General features: G+C 44.2%; 1 protein-coding gene across 5 annotated transcripts in view; it reads left to right on the top strand.

Annotated features, from left to right (window-relative positions):
* cacna2d4b (calcium channel, voltage-dependent, alpha 2/delta subunit 4b) overlaps nt 1-17,137 on the top strand; it is a 46,207-nt gene that overhangs the window by 25,655 nt on the left and 3,415 nt on the right. For 3 of the 5 annotated variants that reach the window (XM_079810283.1, XM_079810287.1, XM_079810285.1), the window contains 9 exons: nt 183-262; nt 8,498-8,542; nt 8,968-9,030; nt 13,106-13,176; nt 15,215-15,290; nt 15,375-15,427; nt 15,545-15,600; nt 15,861-15,881; nt 16,945-17,062. In XM_079810283.1, coding sequence (XP_079666409.1) covers nt 183-262; nt 8,498-8,542; nt 8,968-9,030; nt 13,106-13,176; nt 15,215-15,290; nt 15,375-15,427; nt 15,545-15,600; nt 15,861-15,881; nt 16,945-17,062 — 583 coding nt within the window. The remainder of the gene's footprint in view (nt 1-182; nt 263-8,497; nt 8,543-8,967; nt 9,031-13,105; nt 13,177-15,214; nt 15,291-15,374; nt 15,428-15,544; nt 15,601-15,860; nt 15,882-16,944; nt 17,063-17,137) is intronic. The other 2 variants (XM_079810284.1, XM_079810286.1) reach the window with 1 other exon arrangement.

The raw sequence follows: 17,137 nt of genomic DNA, 5'->3' as shown, positions 1-17,137 counted from the left end.
AGATCCTTGAAATTATGTAAAAAACATATTGTAAATATTTCTGGATTTTTTTTTTTACCCCCCATTTTTCTTCTTCTTCTTGTAATTCTCTAGAAATATGAATGCAATATGTGTAAAATACCTAATCTATTCCTACTGAATGTTTTCTTTTCTGATTATCCCCTTGTTTCTTCCATGTGCAGCTATTGGAATGCAAGCATCCCTGGACCTGTTGGAAAGAGTGTTTTTTTCAATTGCCAAACAAGTGAGTTTGACCTCAAAAGTATTAATAAAAATATTGGTAACACTTTTAGTTCCATTATTTAAGTACATTAGTTAACTTGAACTAACAGTAAAAAAATATTCTAAAGCATATATTAATCTTAGTTAATGTTAATTTCAACATACTAAATTCATTATTAAAATCAAAAGTTGAATCTGTTAATATTATTTAATGGACCTGGGCTATCATGAACTATTAATGAACAGCTGTATTTTTAATAACTAACATTAAAAAAGAATAATTACTACTGTAACAAACAAATAGTTTGTTGTTAGTTATTTTTAGTTAATGCATTAACTAATGGGACCTTATTGTAAAGTGTTATCAAAATATTAATATTAAAGAAACATCATAAATAATATTGATATTACATATTATGTTCATATTAATATGAATTCATCTACATATTTTAAACATTTTAAAATGTATATATGATACACAAATACAAAAATATGAATAGAATAAATGCATAAAGGTGTGAACTGCGAATGTGAATTTAAAGGTAGACTGCAAATAACAAAACAATCTAGAAATATGAGATGTTGTTGTCCTGAAGGTCTTTGGTTAATGGTGTGTATCAGTTCCTGTCTGCCTTACACTGACGAATGAGCAAATAGTGTTTGTCACTGGAGATTTCTAAGCGTACATGTACATGCTCACGTCTGCAGGCCTCCGAGCAATTTATCAAGATGCTTGCTACTTAGCAAACACTTTTTATCCATTGCGACTCACCACATGACTTATTGTCCCCTCTGGGGTTTAAACCTAGAACCTTTCAATCACCACCACCCCCTTTCACACAAGGGCTCTTTTCTTGTTCTTTGTAATCTGGTGCAACACACACAAACCTACAAAAAACTATCTGAATGACTTAAACTTTTCCTTCTCATCTTTTCTTCCCTTATTGCCTGTCAGCCAAACAACACAGATGTAAGTATTGCATTGATGTCTTCACTTGATTTCTACATTAAAAGAAGCCAAAATGCATTTATAAAGCACATTCCACTAATATGGTACAATTTGGTGTCCCGTTACTTTTTAACAGCATTAGATGCACACATTTGTAAATGTTTTCTGTTGTTTTTATGAGAAATATTGCTAACACTTTATTTTAAGGTGAATTAGTTGCACGTCGCTACTATAGTAATAACAGTAAATAATGCATAATTACAAACTAACCATAAACCAAATCCTAACTCTATAGTAAGTACATGTAGTTCATTAATATTACTCAGTACTTATTTGTAGTGTATTTATTTGTAATGTAATGTATGTTACCTGTAAATTAAGTTGAACAGAAATATTAGATAAACTGTTTTATAACATAACATTTATATACTATGAAAAACAGTTCGCTTTACACATCAAATGTCTATATCCCCCTTAAAATGGGATTCCCATTCAGTCGGTCACGTTCGACGTACGTCGGACGTACCGACGAATTGGGATCACTTCTGGGAGCCCCTATCAGCTTCGAGCTATCTAGAACCGGCCAATGAACAATTGGCGTGCGAGATTTGCATCTCGCGCTCCGCCCCGCGCCGCGGGTATAAACAGGAAGCGAGAGCGAATGCACGCTGTCATTCACTTCGGAGCCACACAGGCATATGAAGGACTCACTCTTCTTCACAGTCGAGTATTTTCGCTGCTATCAAGCAAGAGAGACGAAAGAACCGGAGAATCCAGGAAACGCGTGTTGGAGAGACGGCACATTTCAGTGGGATCCGCGCTGACTCATCGGCTGCCTCTGCAAGCAGAGAAAAACTGCTGTTTTAACAGCAACAGCAAAATCTGTTGGTCTGGTTGGGCGTTTTCCTGCTGAGTACAGGCACGGGCTGCACAACAATCCCGTGCGCTGTCGCGTTTCCCCCTGAGTGCTTCAGCACAAGAGCGTTTCCTCACAAAAAGAGTTCACGGGTGACGTGCCGTCCTTTTCAGGATGTCTTACCACCCGTGCGTTTCTGGATGCGGTCGTTCCCTGTCCCCTGCTGACGGTCACAATCGCTGTCTCACGTGTTTGGGCACACAGCACGCTGAGGCGGCGTTTGTGGATAGTTCATGTTCCCACTGCGGGAACATGACTATCGCGGAGCTAAGATCGAGACTCTCCTACCTCCGGGCTGGGGGAGTCCCCTTACCCATCCCACGAACCAGGGCTGCCCCTAACCCGGGCGGACCTGCTTCTTTGGATGGCCAGGGTGATCTGAGGATCACGTTTAGGGCAAACCCGCCGAGTCAATCTCCGCAGGCCCCTATTCCCTCTGCTCCGCAGCCGGTAGAGCCTCCAAAGGAACCCGCTGGACCCTCCCACGGGAGACCAGTGGTGACTTTTGGAGCTCCAGCGGACGAACAGATGTCGATCGCTGCATCGGAGGGGGAGTTTCAGTCCTCGGAGGATGAAGGGTCAGCTGTACTTCCTCCCTCTGGGAGAGTGGCAACGGCTGCCCCGGACCCTGAGATGGCTGCTATGCTTGCCCGGGCCGCCGAAAGGGTTGGGCTCGAGTGGAACCCTCCACCGTGTCCCGAGCCCTCTAGGTTGGACGATTGGTTCCTCGGGGTGGGTCGCGCTGGTTCTCAGCGTCCCGCCCCGACACCTTTCTTCCCGGAGGTGCATGAGGAGCTCACGAGGTCGTGGACGGCACCTTTTTCTGCCAGAAACCGGCCGAGTGACTCCTCCCCCCTCACTACTCTCGACGGCGGGCCAGCCAAGGGTTACGTGGGGATCCCGCCAGTGGAGCGCGCCGTCGCGATGCAACTGTGTCCGGCGACCGCCTCTAACTGGCGCGGTGACCCACGTCTCCCGTCCCGGGCCTGTAAGTTCTCTTCCAGTCTGACTGGGAAGGCTTACAAGGCCTGCGGGCAGGCTGCGTCCGCCTTGCATGGCATGGCGCTGCTTCAGGTCCACCAGGCCCAAGCGCTCCTTGACATGCACGAGGGTAGGCCTGACCCAGAGCTCCTCCGGGAGCTCCGGACGGCGACGGACCTCGCCCTCCGGGCGACGAAAGTCACCGCCCGTTCCATCGGTCAGGCGATGTCCACGCTTGTGGTCCAGGAGCGTCATCTCTGGCTTAACCTGGCTGACATGAGGGAGACCGATAAATATTGGTTCCTGGACTCCCCCATCTCGTCAGCTGGGTTATTCGGCGACGCGGTCGAGAGCTTCGCCCAACAGTTCTCGGCCGCCCAGAAGCAGACGGAGGCGATCAAACACATCCTGCCCCGGCGGCCCGCTGCTGCCTCCACCCCGCCGCCGGCGGCAGCGCCTCCGACTACTCGTCGCCGAGGACGTCCACCCGCCGCCGCCTCCGCCCCCGCCCCCGCCAAGGCACCGCAGCAGCCTTCCACCAGCCGACGGCGTGGGGCCGGCCATGGGAAGGATGTCCAGCCCGCTCAGGCCGCTGCCAAGCCAGGTGGCAAGCGTCGTCGCAAGCGACCCTGAGACGGGCCGCCCAGAGATGGAGGAGACTGCTCTGAGGGAGATGGCTGCAGCACCACTCCTTCCCCCGGAGGAGGGCCGGGGGAAAATCTTTTGTTTTTCTGTTCCGCCGCTGGCCCCAGTGTCAGCGGCACCCAAAACATCAATAAAAGAGCAGTTTCCAATATCTCTGGGTGCCAAGAGAGCGCGCTTGGCGGTGGTCGACGCTCCCATGCCTCGCCACCCTCAAGTACCTCTCCCTTCGCCAGCAGGGGACGCCGGCTGTCGGGACGCACACAAGCGGCCTCCCCACACTCGCACGTCCCCTCCGCGGATGCAGGTAAGTGTTGCACAGCACACTCAGATCCCGCTGCGGGCCGCTCCCATGCCGTCCGAGCCGGATCCCTGCGTTCCGCCTCGCTGCCCCGCTGCGGGTACGTCTGTGGTGCCGATGGTCCCCCTTGCTCGGAGTCTGGGAGCCTGGCTAGCGCTTCCCAGCCCGTCTCGGTGGCTCATCCGTACCATCAGGCTCGGCTATGCGATTCAGTTCGCCCGGCGTCCCCCCAAGTTCAGGGGCGTTCACTTCACGACTGTAGTGGAGGCGAACGCCCCCGTGCTCAGGGCGGAGATCGCTGTCCTACTGGCGAAGGACGCGATAGAGCCGGTCCCTCAAGCCGATATGAGGTCCGGGTTCTACAGCCCGTACTTCATTGTACCCAAGAAAGGCGGCGGGTTACGACCGATCTTGGACCTGCGATTCCTGAACCGGTCCCTTCACAGGCTGCCGTTCACGATGTTAACGCAGAAGCGCATCTTCAGGTGCATCCGTCCCCGAGATTGGTTTGCAGCGATCGACCTGAAGGACGCGTACTTTCATGTCTCGATTCTCCCTCGACACCGGCCCTTTCTGCGCTTCGCGTTCGAGGGACGGGCATATCAGTACCGCGTCTTACCCTTCGGCCTGTCCCTGTCGCCCCGCGTCTTTACGAAGGTTGCGGAGGCGGCCATTGCTCCCATGAGAGAGCATGGCGTTCGCATCCTCAACTACCTCGACGACTGGCTGATTCTTGCCCAGTCGCGAGAGCAGTTGTGCGAACACAGGGACAAGGTGCTCAGTCACCTCAGCCAGTTGGGACTTCGGGTCAACTGGGAGAAGAGCAAACTCTGCCCCACGCAGAGGATCTCTTTTCTCGGTATGGAGATAGACTCGGTCGCCATGACTGCGCGCCTCACCGAGGAGCGCGTCCAGTCGGTGTTGAACTGCCTGAATTCGTTCAGAGGCAGGACAGCGGTTCCACTGAAACATTTTCAGAGGCTCCTGGGGCATATGGCATCCGCAGCCGCAGTAACGCCGCTCGGATTGCTTCATATGAGACCGCTTCAACGCTGGCTACACGATCGAGTCCCGAGATGGGCGTGGCACAGCGGTTCCCTCCGCGTCCAAGTGACTCCGAGGTGCCGCCAAACCTTCGGCCCGTGGTCCACGGGTTGGGGTGCCACGTACAACGGGCTTGCAGTTTCGGGTCTGTGGACGGGGCCTCAACTGCAATGGCATATCAATTGCCTCGAGTTGTTAGCAGTTCGTCTTGCACTCAGCCGCTTCAAAGTTCCGCTCAGAGGCAAGCACGTTCTGGTCCGGACGGACAACACTGCGGCCGTAGCGTACATCAACAAACAGGGTGGTCTACACTCCCGTCGCATGTCGCAACTCGCCCGCCATCTCCTCTTATGGAGTCAGAAGCATCTGAGGTCGCTTCGTGCCGTTCACATTCCGGGCCTGCTCAATCGTGCGGCCGACGAGCTGTCACGTCAGCAGGTACTTCCGGGAGAATGGCGACTCCATCCCCAGGCGGTCCAGCTAATCTGGAGTCGTTTCGGGGCCGCACAGGTAGACCTGTTTGCCTCCCCAGAGACGACCCACTGTCAGTGGTTTTATTCCTTGACCGAGGGGACCCTCGGGTCGGATGCCCTGGCCCACAGCTGGCCCCGGGAAGAACGCAAGTATGCGTTTCCCCCAGTGAGCCTTCTTGCGCAGACACTGTGCAAAGTCAGGGAGGACGGGGAGCAGGTCCTGTTGGTCGCTCCGTATTGGCCCAACCAGACTTGGTTCCCGGAACTAGTGCTCCTCGCGACAGCACCTCCCTGGCCCATTCCTCTGAGACAGGACCTCCTGACTCAGAGACGGGGCACCCTATGGCACCCGCGTCCGGACCTCTGGAAACTCCATGTTTGGTCCCTGGACGGGACGCGGAGGTTCTAGGTGACCTACCGCAGGCGGTAGTTGACACCATCACTTCCGCTAGAGCCCCCTCTACGAGGCGCCTCTATGCGTTGAAGTGGAACCTGTTCGTCGACTGGTGCTCTTCTCGCCGAGAAGACCCCCGAAGATGTTCGATCGCTTCTGTGCTTACCTTTCTACAGGATGGGTTGGAGCGAAGGCTGTCTCCCTCCACCCTCAAGGTCTATGTCGCCACTATCGCCGCTAATCATGAGCTCGTAGATGGAAAATCTCTAGGTAAGCACGATCTGATCGTCAGGTTCCTTAGGGGAGCGAGGAGATTAAATCCTCCTCGTCCTCCCTCTATACCCTCTTGGGACTTAGCTCTGGTGCTAACTGCGCTACAGAGAGAACCCTTTGAGCCTCTGCAGTCAGCTGAGTTAAAAATCCTGTCGTTAAAGACTATACTCCTGATTGCGTTGGCCTCCATCAAGAGGGTAGGGGACCTGCAGGCATTTTCGGTCGACGAATCGTGCCTGGAATTCGGGCCCGGTAACTCTCATGTGATCATGAGACCCCGGCCTGGATACGTGCCCAAGGTTCCCACTACTCCCTTCCGGGACCAAGTGGTGAGCCTGCAAGCGCTGCCTTCGGAGGAGGCAGACCCAGCCCTAGCTTTTCTCTGTCCCGTCCGTGCTCTCCGGACTTACGTGGACAGAACGCAAAGCTTCAGGACCTCAGAGCAGCTCTTCGTCTGTTTCGGAGGACAGCAGAAGGGAAAGGCTGTCTCCAAGCAGAGGATGGCCCACTGGATAGTGGATGCCATCGTCTTGGCTTATCAGTCCCAAGACGTGCCCTGCCCGCTCGGGTTAAGAGCCCACTCCACTAGGGGTGTTGCCTCTTCCTGGGCGCTGGCTCGTGGCGCCTCGCTGACAGATATTTGTAGAGCTGCGGGCTGGGCGACACCTAACACGTTCGCTAGATTCTATAGCCTCCGTGTAGAGCCGGTTTCTTCCTGTGTGCTCACTTCCCATAGTCAGTAACACCGAAGTGCCCGTTCTAGTGTCGGCTTGCTGCGCCATTCCCTCCCCTATGGTAGACGGATGCGTGCGCTTATTTGCTCCAGTCGAGTTCCCCGGAATGGCGAACCCTGTTGAGTCCTCCGCAACCCGCGGCAGTCGGACGTGGCGGAGCGTTCGACGCCAGGTCTAACACTCGTATGCATTGGTGGAACTTGTGTTAGGCTGGGTTCCGTATGTAGTGACCCCCACGGCGGTCCCATATGTGTATTCTTCCACGGTACGGCTCCCTACGGCGAGCCCGTGTCTTTCCCTCAGCAGAGCTCCTCTGCCGTCTCAGGTACGTGTTGTCTCCCTCCTAATTGGCCGGAGCCACCCCTGAGACTTCCGTATGTTGTGCTGCCCACGGCCAGCCCATACGTGTACTCTCCACATGTTAACTCCCTCTGGGCATGATGTGGCTTCCGCAGCTGCCTTCACAGGCACGCTTTCCCAGCGTTATCCAATACAGTCAGCTGAATGGGTCTTGCGGAACAGCAGCTTTGGCTCTCCCTGCGTGAACCTACCCGCCCGCATCAGATCGGGGTCTGTGGGGCTCTCGCTGGGCGCTGGAAGTGGTAGTAACTATGGCGTTTTCCATAGGGGATCCCAATTCGTCGGTACGTCCGACGTACGTCGAACGTGACCGACTGAATGGGAACGTCTCGGTTACGTATGGTAACCCTCGTTCCCTGAAGGAGGGAACGGAGACGTACGTCCCGTCGCCACAGTTGCTGTACCATCACTGCAGGTCGAGCCACTACGTGTGGCTCCTCAGTGAAAAACAGCGTGCATTCGCTCTCGCTTCCTGTTTATACCCGCGGCGCGGGGCGGAGCGCGAGATGCAAATCTCGCACGCCAATTGTTCATTGGCCGGTTCTAGATAGCTCGAAGCTGATAGGGGCTCCCAGAAGTGATCCCAATTCGTCGGTACGTCCGACGTACGTCTCCGTTCCCTCCTTCAGGGAACGAGGGTTACCATACGTAACCGAGACGTTTTGGTTTGTCCCACATCAGAGGTGGAAACATTTTTGCCAGTAGCCAACAATTAAAATCAAAATAATTTTAACGTAATATATATGGAAAATGGGAAATATAAATTTGTCAATAACCACAAACCAGCATTTGGTCCCAAAAACACCTAGCATATACCGAGTGTCAACTTCTCTTAGGCTAAATTTGCAACCCTGTCACTAATTCTTTTTTTAGTTGATAAATTGTGTCTATGATATATGATTTGATTGCATTATTATTGCTAGAAAAACAAACACAAATTGAGACACCAAATTTTTGTAACATAGTTGCAAAAATGTTAACCCCCTGAAGACGCACAACATTTGCTGAAGGTTTCGAACCTTCATTTATAGATAAAAAAAATTTTAGGCCCTAATTTATACCCTATTTATGGAAACTACCATAATGTAATCTCTACATATGTAATTTAATAATTTCATTGCTGTAGTGTTCATTCAATATAATGTATCCAATGAAATGTTCTTGTCCATTTACTAAAGCCATTGTGGTTGTCTTCTTACTCTTTGCAGTGCAGTGATGTCGACGGCATATGTCCTCTCAGTTGTGAGAGCGTCGTGAGTGAAGCTTATTGACTTTTCTTTGTGTTATCTTTGGCCCCAACCCAAATGGCACACTTCGTATGCACTTACAGTCTTTTGGACTTACAATGGTTGCCGCATGCACATGTCCACTAAGTCCACAAGTCCGTAGGGTGTCTCCTTTTGTCATTTGTGGCCGATATACGCCTCAATGCGCACTATTGTCCTGGACTGAAGTGAGCTCCACAGCAGACTTCTACCCAACAGTCAAAGTGGCATTACCTCACGAAAGTGTGGACTTGTAGGAAGACTGTGTTTAGGGTGCCATTTGGGACAGGGTCTTTTTGTAATCTGTGAATTGTTGTTTTGAATCAATTAATTTACACGAACCGAGTCACTGGAGTGAGTTTTGGTTCAGCAAGGGAGATTTGTCAATTCTAATCCAACTCTGTTTTTCACAGGATGTCAACTGTTACCTTGTTGACAATAATGGCTTCATACTGATCTCAAAGGACAGAGGAGATGTGAGTATATAAAACCAGTCTTTAAGTAAAATAAAATGGGGGAAAAATCACACTAATTACGACAAAATGTATTTATATAATGCTTAAAGGAGACAGGGAATATTTGTGAATATTTCCAGTGAATATCTCTTAAAGGGTTAGTTCACCCAAAAATGAAAATTCTGACATTAATTACTTACCCTCGTGTCGTTCGACACCCGTAAGACCTCCGTTCATCTTCGGAACAGAAATGAAGATATTTTAGTTGAAATCTGATGGCTCTGAAAGGCCTCCATTGGCACAATGGCACTTTACACTCTCAAGACCCTTAAAAGGTAACTTACTAAAGACGTCGTTACAAAGGCCATCTCACTACAGTGGTTCTAAAATAACTTTATGAATCGGCGACAATAGTTTTTGTGCGCAAAAAACCCTAAATAACAACTTACATAGTGATGACGATTTCAAAACAAGGCATCATGAAGCTTCGAAGCGTTATGAATCATTGAGTCGATTCAGCAGTTTGAATCGCCAAATTTCAGCAGTTTGGCGGTTTGACACGCGATCCGAATCATCATTCGGCTCACTGATTCATAACACTTAGAAGCTTCATGATGCCTTGTTTTGAAATCGTCATCACTATATAAGTCGTTATTTAGGGGTTTTTTTGCGCACAAAAACTATTCTCGCCGATTCATAAAGTTATTTTAGAACCACTGTAGTGAGATGGACTTTGTAACGACGTCTTTAGTACCTTTTAAGGGTCTTGAGAGTGAACCGTGCATTGTGCCAATGGAGGCCTTTCGGAGCCATCAGATTTCAACTAAAATATCTTCATTTCTGTTCCAAAGATGAACGGAGGTCTTACGGGTGTCGAACGACATGAGGGTAAGTAATTAATGACAGAATTTTCATTTTTGGGTGAACTAACCCTTTAACATAGATCTATTTTTTAAAGTTAATTCCTGTATAGACCCACCCATTGCTTAAAACTGTGGAACATTTCCATCATAGCCTTTTCCAGAGAGTAGAAGCGTAAGATGGACGATGATGATCTGTGTTTGGTGACGGTTCTAGCTGCACATTTTCTTGCCCAGGGGGTTAGATGTGAAGGGCAGGTGACAGGGTAGGCGGATGCTCTTCCGTGAGGACTCGATAATGTACCACAAGCTTGTCCTTGGAGCAACAGATGGGGTATAAATGAGACATTGATTGAGAGAGTGAGAATGGACTTAGACTGCCGAGTAAAATTGGATTAGTTGGAAAAGGTTGCCATATATTTCATATATTTTTCAGCCTTTTATTTATAGGACAGTACAGTGCAGACAGAATATATGAGTGTTGGAATGGAGAGACATCCTTTATGCAATTGAATATGATAATTGCATATTATTGTAATTAAAAAAAAAAAAGTTTGTGTTTTGTGTGACAAAAATATCCTTTATTTTTACACTGCTTGAAACCGAAGTTGCGATAGTCTTTTCTTCCTTTTGTGAAGTATATCTGAGTAAAAAATGTAGGACAGGACTTAATTTTGTACATCAGGAATTGATTGGATTGTTGGATGGTTGTGGTTTGCTATTGGTCAATCTCGTGTGGGTGACAGGTTGTCCCGCCCTCCTGCCAGTAAACATCAGAGAAGAGATATGACTGTAAGAGGGTGGGGAAGATATTTTGACCATTTTTACAAAGTCTTGATTTAGTTTTTAGGGTCTACTAGAATAGGTGTTCATGCTTAAATGTTCAAAAAAACACATTGGGCCTAATTTATTAATCTAACGTAGATATGTGCGCAGAAATCATCTTACAACACCATTCACGTGTGATTCATGAAACATTCGTATGCCGCCAATCCCATCGTACAAATCATACATTGATAAATGTGACGGCTAAAAACAATCATCATTTAAATATCACACCCCTAAAAATTCACGGTTTAGAAGCCTCGCCCCTAGAGTTTACAACATGGAGAAATGTAACCCGGCCAAGAAGAGGAAGTAATCTCATTAAAGAGAAATTGATCTTACTCCTAAAGCACCTGTTAACCTCGTAATTGCAAATAATTACATTAATTTATATGCATATTAAATACCGGTAAATAAAACAAAACATTTACATATATTATAAACACTATAGCATAGGCTATTTTCCTCTCACTCCACAACAAATCCCTTAAATTTAACGGTATTCAGAACAGAACAAGAATGAAAAATAAGCACCTATAAAATTATATATTAAACTATAAAATAAAACACAAATTAGGCTATAGTGGCATTCATCATAAACAACACACAAACAGAAAGCCAAAATGAATTTATTTAAAGTGAAACTGAAATGGTATTGGGCTTAACTTTCCATTCGGCAAGAATCCAAACATGTTTCTATATTTTCCATGTAACATTTGGTTGCTAAACTATTATTCATTATGTAAACAAGGTGTTGCATTTCACTTATGGTCTAATATCCACGTAAAACAGCATCCTTCACATCCGCAAAAATGTGTTTGGTTGGGTTCGGTTAAAGTGACAGAAAAATGAGTGTAGTTTATACTACTTTCGCTATTTTTTTCTTTTGTTATTCTGTTAATTATTTAAATGAAATATATTTTGTGTAGTCCTATTTATTTTATTCCTTTTATATAGCTAATTTTATTGTGTTTTTCTCCATTCACAGAAGGTGTGTGAGAATCCTCATATTATGTGGTTTAAGCTGCTTTTTGTAAAGCTAAACCCCTTTTAATTTGACAATCTAATCTAGTCGATTAACTCTTAATTGTCGATTAATGAGCTTCGGTTGTCGGACTCGGTCAGAAAAAGGTCAAAATGGTCAAAAATGCTCTCATTACAATTCTCCACTAGATTTACTATGATGCATGCAAGTTCACACTGGCTCAAAAACTTGCGTACACGAGCTGAGACCTGACGTGAGATTTGATCGTAGTCACCGCTCACGTCCATATTGATAAATGCCAAGTTTTGTGTAGAAACATCTGTACGACCAGTTTTCTGTAGTACGTTCGTTTCATAAATGAGGCCCATAATTTTTCACATATTTTACATTATTGCAGCACCTCTTGTCCCAGTCTGTCTGTAACGCTCTGTTTAGTTCCCATCTCTATGAAGCCCCTCCTTCCGAAAAAGCGCAGTGTGCTGATTGGCCGGCTGGACCAGTGTGTTGTGATTGGTCAACCGTGTTGTACGTGTTTTGGAAATGTCATGCCCCTAACCATAACTGCAAGTTTTAACACACGACTAATGCACATTACGCAACTCAACCAGCCAGGCCCCACCCTTTTTTTGGGCGGGAATTATTTAAATGAGGAACATTGTGACATGTACGTTCCCGAAGAAAACTCGAGCCTACAATCGAGGTGCTTCAGGGAATTCAGAAACAGTGCGCACTGACATAGAATTTAATTAGTTATTAGATTAAAGCTGCAGTCCGTAACTTTTTTGCGCGGAAGAACATTGCAGCCGGAGCTACTTCTCTCTGTTTATGTCTATGGCGATTCACGCAGGGACTGTGCTCCTCCGCTGCGGTTCCTACCAGTCCGGGCTGAAATAGTCCCAATATAAACACTTATTATAAACTTACCATAATGATTCAGGGTAAGATAAAAACAGTTTGGAAAATGTATTCATGTTGTACATTCTCATTATATTATTTTTGTAAATCTTGAACACAAAAAAAGTTACGGACAGCAGCTTTAACACAGTTTCATACCATTAAATGCTGTGTATTTTGTTGCATATTCATGTCTATATGATGACAATACCATAACCGCAGCTGTTTGTAACAACACGTGCACTGCAGCTATGTGAGCAGTAGCCAGGAGATTAATGCTTATGGAGTCTAATCCCAGATTGCCGTGGGGCAGGCAGGACAGTTCAGGCATCTGTTTGTACATCTGGATCACTGCACATCAGTCTGTGAGCGTGTAGGTGTGTGTGTGTCTATTCATCATGGGATTCAGAAATGGTTTGATTCATACTGTGTCATAATGTATTAAACCCCCAGAAGGGATCATAAGTAGTCCCTCACTCTATGTTGTAGTCTCTGTGTATGTTACTAATACGTGATATTTCTTTTCACACAGGTTGGTAAATTCTTCGGGGAAGTAGATGGATCTGTCATGGCCCAGTTACTAAAATCTGGCTTGTATAAAAGGTAACTGGACGCTTCACATACCATTTTGTTTTGAGAGAAATTAATATTTGTATTCAGCAAGGATGCATCAAAAGTGACAGCCAGGTGGTTCACACTTTAGATTAGGGTCCAATTCGCATTATTAACTAACTATTAGCAATGACTTTTGCCTCAATTACTGCTTATTAATAGTTAGTAAGGTAGTTATTGGGTAGGATTAAGGGATATGGAATGTGGTCATGCAGAATAAGGCTTTAATATGTGCTTTTTAAGTACTAATAAACAGCCAATATCCTAGTAATATATATGCTAATCAGCAACTAGTTAACAGTGAGAATTGGACCCTAAACCAGTGGCAATTCTAGGATTTTCATTTTAGGGGGGCTCAGCCCCTAATGAGGGTATGAAAAAAAATAGGTAAGGGTCCAATTCTCAGTTAGTTTATTAAATTAATTCACAATATGCACACATTCATTACATATCTATGCCTAATACAGGCTGAAAAAATATGAGCTTTTTTAATTTACTGAAGGCTACAAATGGAATTATATTAATTTACAATATGTACACATTCATTATTAATCTTATGACTAATCGGATGAAAATGGCTTCGTTAATGTTTCTTGTCCCCTCTCAATGACAGTTAGGCTACTTATTATTACATTATCAATCACATTACATAGGCATATTTTTAATTCAAAATGGTGAAATTAGACAAAAGTTTATTAGTTTGACTGATTATTTTTGTCATTTGTTTAAAGGGGTGGTTCCGTGGTTTTTTTTCTAGGCTTGGTTGTGTTTATGGGGTGCAGTATAACATGTCTTAATACTTCTTTTTTTTTTTTTAAACGCCGTATTTTTCTTATATTTTACCTTTTTTCCACACCGCTGTCTCGACTGTCCTTTGAACGGCTCGTTTGCTTCCTGCTTCTGTGAAGCCCATCCCTCCGAAAAACGCAATGGTCTTAGATTGGTTAGATGGCCAAATGTAGTTTGTAGTTCTGCAACAGCTCTCTCTCTTTCGTAATGACTGCGACGTGGCCTCGCCCACTTTGTTGCGTGTTCGCGGGGGCAGTGTTTATGTTAATAGCAAGGGTTTATGATGTCACCAACCCGGGAAGAAGCTTGTTGTAGTCCAAACCGGCCGTTTTTGTAGGAAATAAACTGCCATAACTTTAAAAGACAGTTATGGCAGTTTATGCTCAAGCAGCAATATTACACACTAACTAAAGTTAAAAAAGTGAAATCGCATGCAACCACCCCTTTAACATTTCTGACCTAAAACAGCTGTCAAATATGAAATGTTCAGTTTAGCTACTTGCATATCTCGCACTTGGCTTAACTGAAGCATCGAGTCTCGCTGCTAACATTCGCGCTCAGCAGCTTCTGGGAACATAAAGCCCGCCTACTCTGATTTGATTGGTTTTCTCAAATATTTTGACATTGACGAGCGGTGACAGACCAATGAGACAGATGAACGCACACAACTTGTCTACTGACGTGCACTCTGCTCGGCGCCACTGCGGATTGAAGAACGCCCCGATTAATGCAGACTAAAAGACTCCCGCCGATTTCATATGTACAGATTACAGAGTGGATCACACAATTTTTAGGGGGGCTGGACAGAAGTTTAGGGCCTAATGACACCCATGCCCTAAACTAAACTGAAAATCCTGAAAAAGTATCACAGTTTTCGCAAAAATATTAATTATATTTCAAAATCATTTTGAATGTTTATCACTAAATTAACCTTTTTTTTACTTAAATGCACCAGTATAACAATTGCAATACATTGCGATAAAGAGCAATATTTAACAATATACTGTATATTTTAACTAAAACATTTTATATATAAATAAAATAATGCCATATGTAGACTGAAGTGAACATTTCTGAGAGATGATGGGGAAAATGTATTCAAATCATGACAATACGCTTCATTTTACATCCCACGCAAAATGATTGCTGATTTATTATAATAAAATGTCATATAAAATTTGTACTTTTTTTGGTGACTACTACCAAGTTTGTGTAAATGCTCTTCTATACTGTTTTATAGGGTGACTCTGTATGACTACCAGGCCATGTGTAAGACCGTCCATCATCACACTAGTGGAGCTCGACCACTGCTCAGCGTATGTACACCTCAGCATCTAATAGAGAGAAACATCTTTAAATTGCAGTCTTTATTGTGCTGACACACTCTGTTCTCCTCACAGCCTTTCTATGGTTTGCTGGCGATAATGAAGTGGTTCTTCTCACATTTTGTGATGTAAGTGCTGTTTGAGGTTGTGCCGCTAAGGGACATGAGCTGCTTTAATTCATTTGAAATAAATGTGTAATTTGCAAGTAATTTGATTTGCCAGTATCCTCATATCTAAACTTACAGGTTTCTGTTGGAGTTCAACATCTGTGGACTTTGGCATAACGACTATGTAGTGGATGGTAAGTTAAAAAGTTAAAAAGGATGGAACAGTAAAACTGCTGTAACTGGATGTGTGCGCAACTTAACAAATCGAGACTGATCCCAAAAGAATCTATTAAGGTCTTCTAACTAACATGTCATCAAACATACAGTATAAACATCTTCATCTCCATAATATTTTCATATCATTTCGTGTCGTCTGTCTCTCTCATCTCTTCATTCTCCATTTCCATTGTTGTTCATCACTTTGCTGTAATTGTTTGTCATTGACGCTGTGCAGCTAAATCTGGGTTTCATGCAAGTAAGTGTGCTGAGTGTGTACATGAGCATATGTCCTTCACCTAGTTCGAGCCTTTCTAGAGTTTGGCTCTGTTTTAGAATGCCAACTTCGATCCTGAGATTGCAATTTGTAGGTAATGAAACGCCTTAGTCATCTGTAGTGCTTTTAGTATAGATCTAGGTTTTTTAGACAAAATGTTAGTCTAGTCTGAAAGTTTAGGAGATCTTGATCCAAGCATTTCAAATAGTTTCATCCAGCACAAAATGCTCATTTTTAATTAGTTTATTAAACCATATACTGACCTAGACCAGAGGTTTTCAAACTTTTTAATGCCAAGATCCACCAAATATGATCGAAATATAATTTTTTAATATTATAAAATAATATTTATATTATAAATAACATTTAAAAACATACATAACATTTACAACACACACACACACACACACACACACACACACACACACACACACACACACACACACACACACACACACACACACACACACACACATTTATATACAGTATATATATATATATATATATTACTTTAATAAAATCATTTAAATTAAAATAAAATACAATTTATATAAAATTGCAGATGAAATGAAAAGAAAATGTTACAAAATATTTTAGGGCTGACAAGGGTAATTAAATTTTTTTGTGAAATATGTTAATATAATATGAACTAAATTCACCAAATTTACTAATCTTACTATATTTTTCCACTTTTTAAAGAAATTATATATATATATATATATATATATATATATATATATATATATATATATATATATATATATATATATATATATATATATATATATATATATATATATATATATATATATATATATATATATATATATATATATATATTACTTTAATGAAATAATTTTAATTAAAATAAAATAATTTTTAAAAAAAATTGCAGATGAAATGAAAAAAAAAATTAACAAAATATTTTAGGGCTGACAAAGGTAATTTAATATAATAATCCAATATTATATTTAAAAACCTCTGGTCTACACACAGACTTTATGAATACTTATCTGTCGTTTATAACGCATCTTGTCTTCTCCAGCACACAAACAGAAGAAGGTGGAACTAATGCAGCCTTGTAACACAGAGTATCCCAGCTTCCTGTATGACTCGTCCATCAGAGAGACCAACAGCATCATCAAATGTGGCCGCTGTCAGAAGTAAGTCCATTTGTCAGATTGTCCTCATGTTGGTGGGTTTGTACCAGTAACAATTTGTCAATTCCTCTCTGTTTC

This window comes from Gobio gobio (genome assembly GCF_949357685.1).
Source record: "Gobio gobio genome assembly, chromosome: 25".
NCBI lineage: Eukaryota > Metazoa > Chordata > Actinopteri > Cypriniformes > Gobionidae > Gobio > Gobio gobio.
Note: the sequence above shows the minus strand (reverse complement) of the source record. Positions and strands in the feature narration are given on the sequence as shown.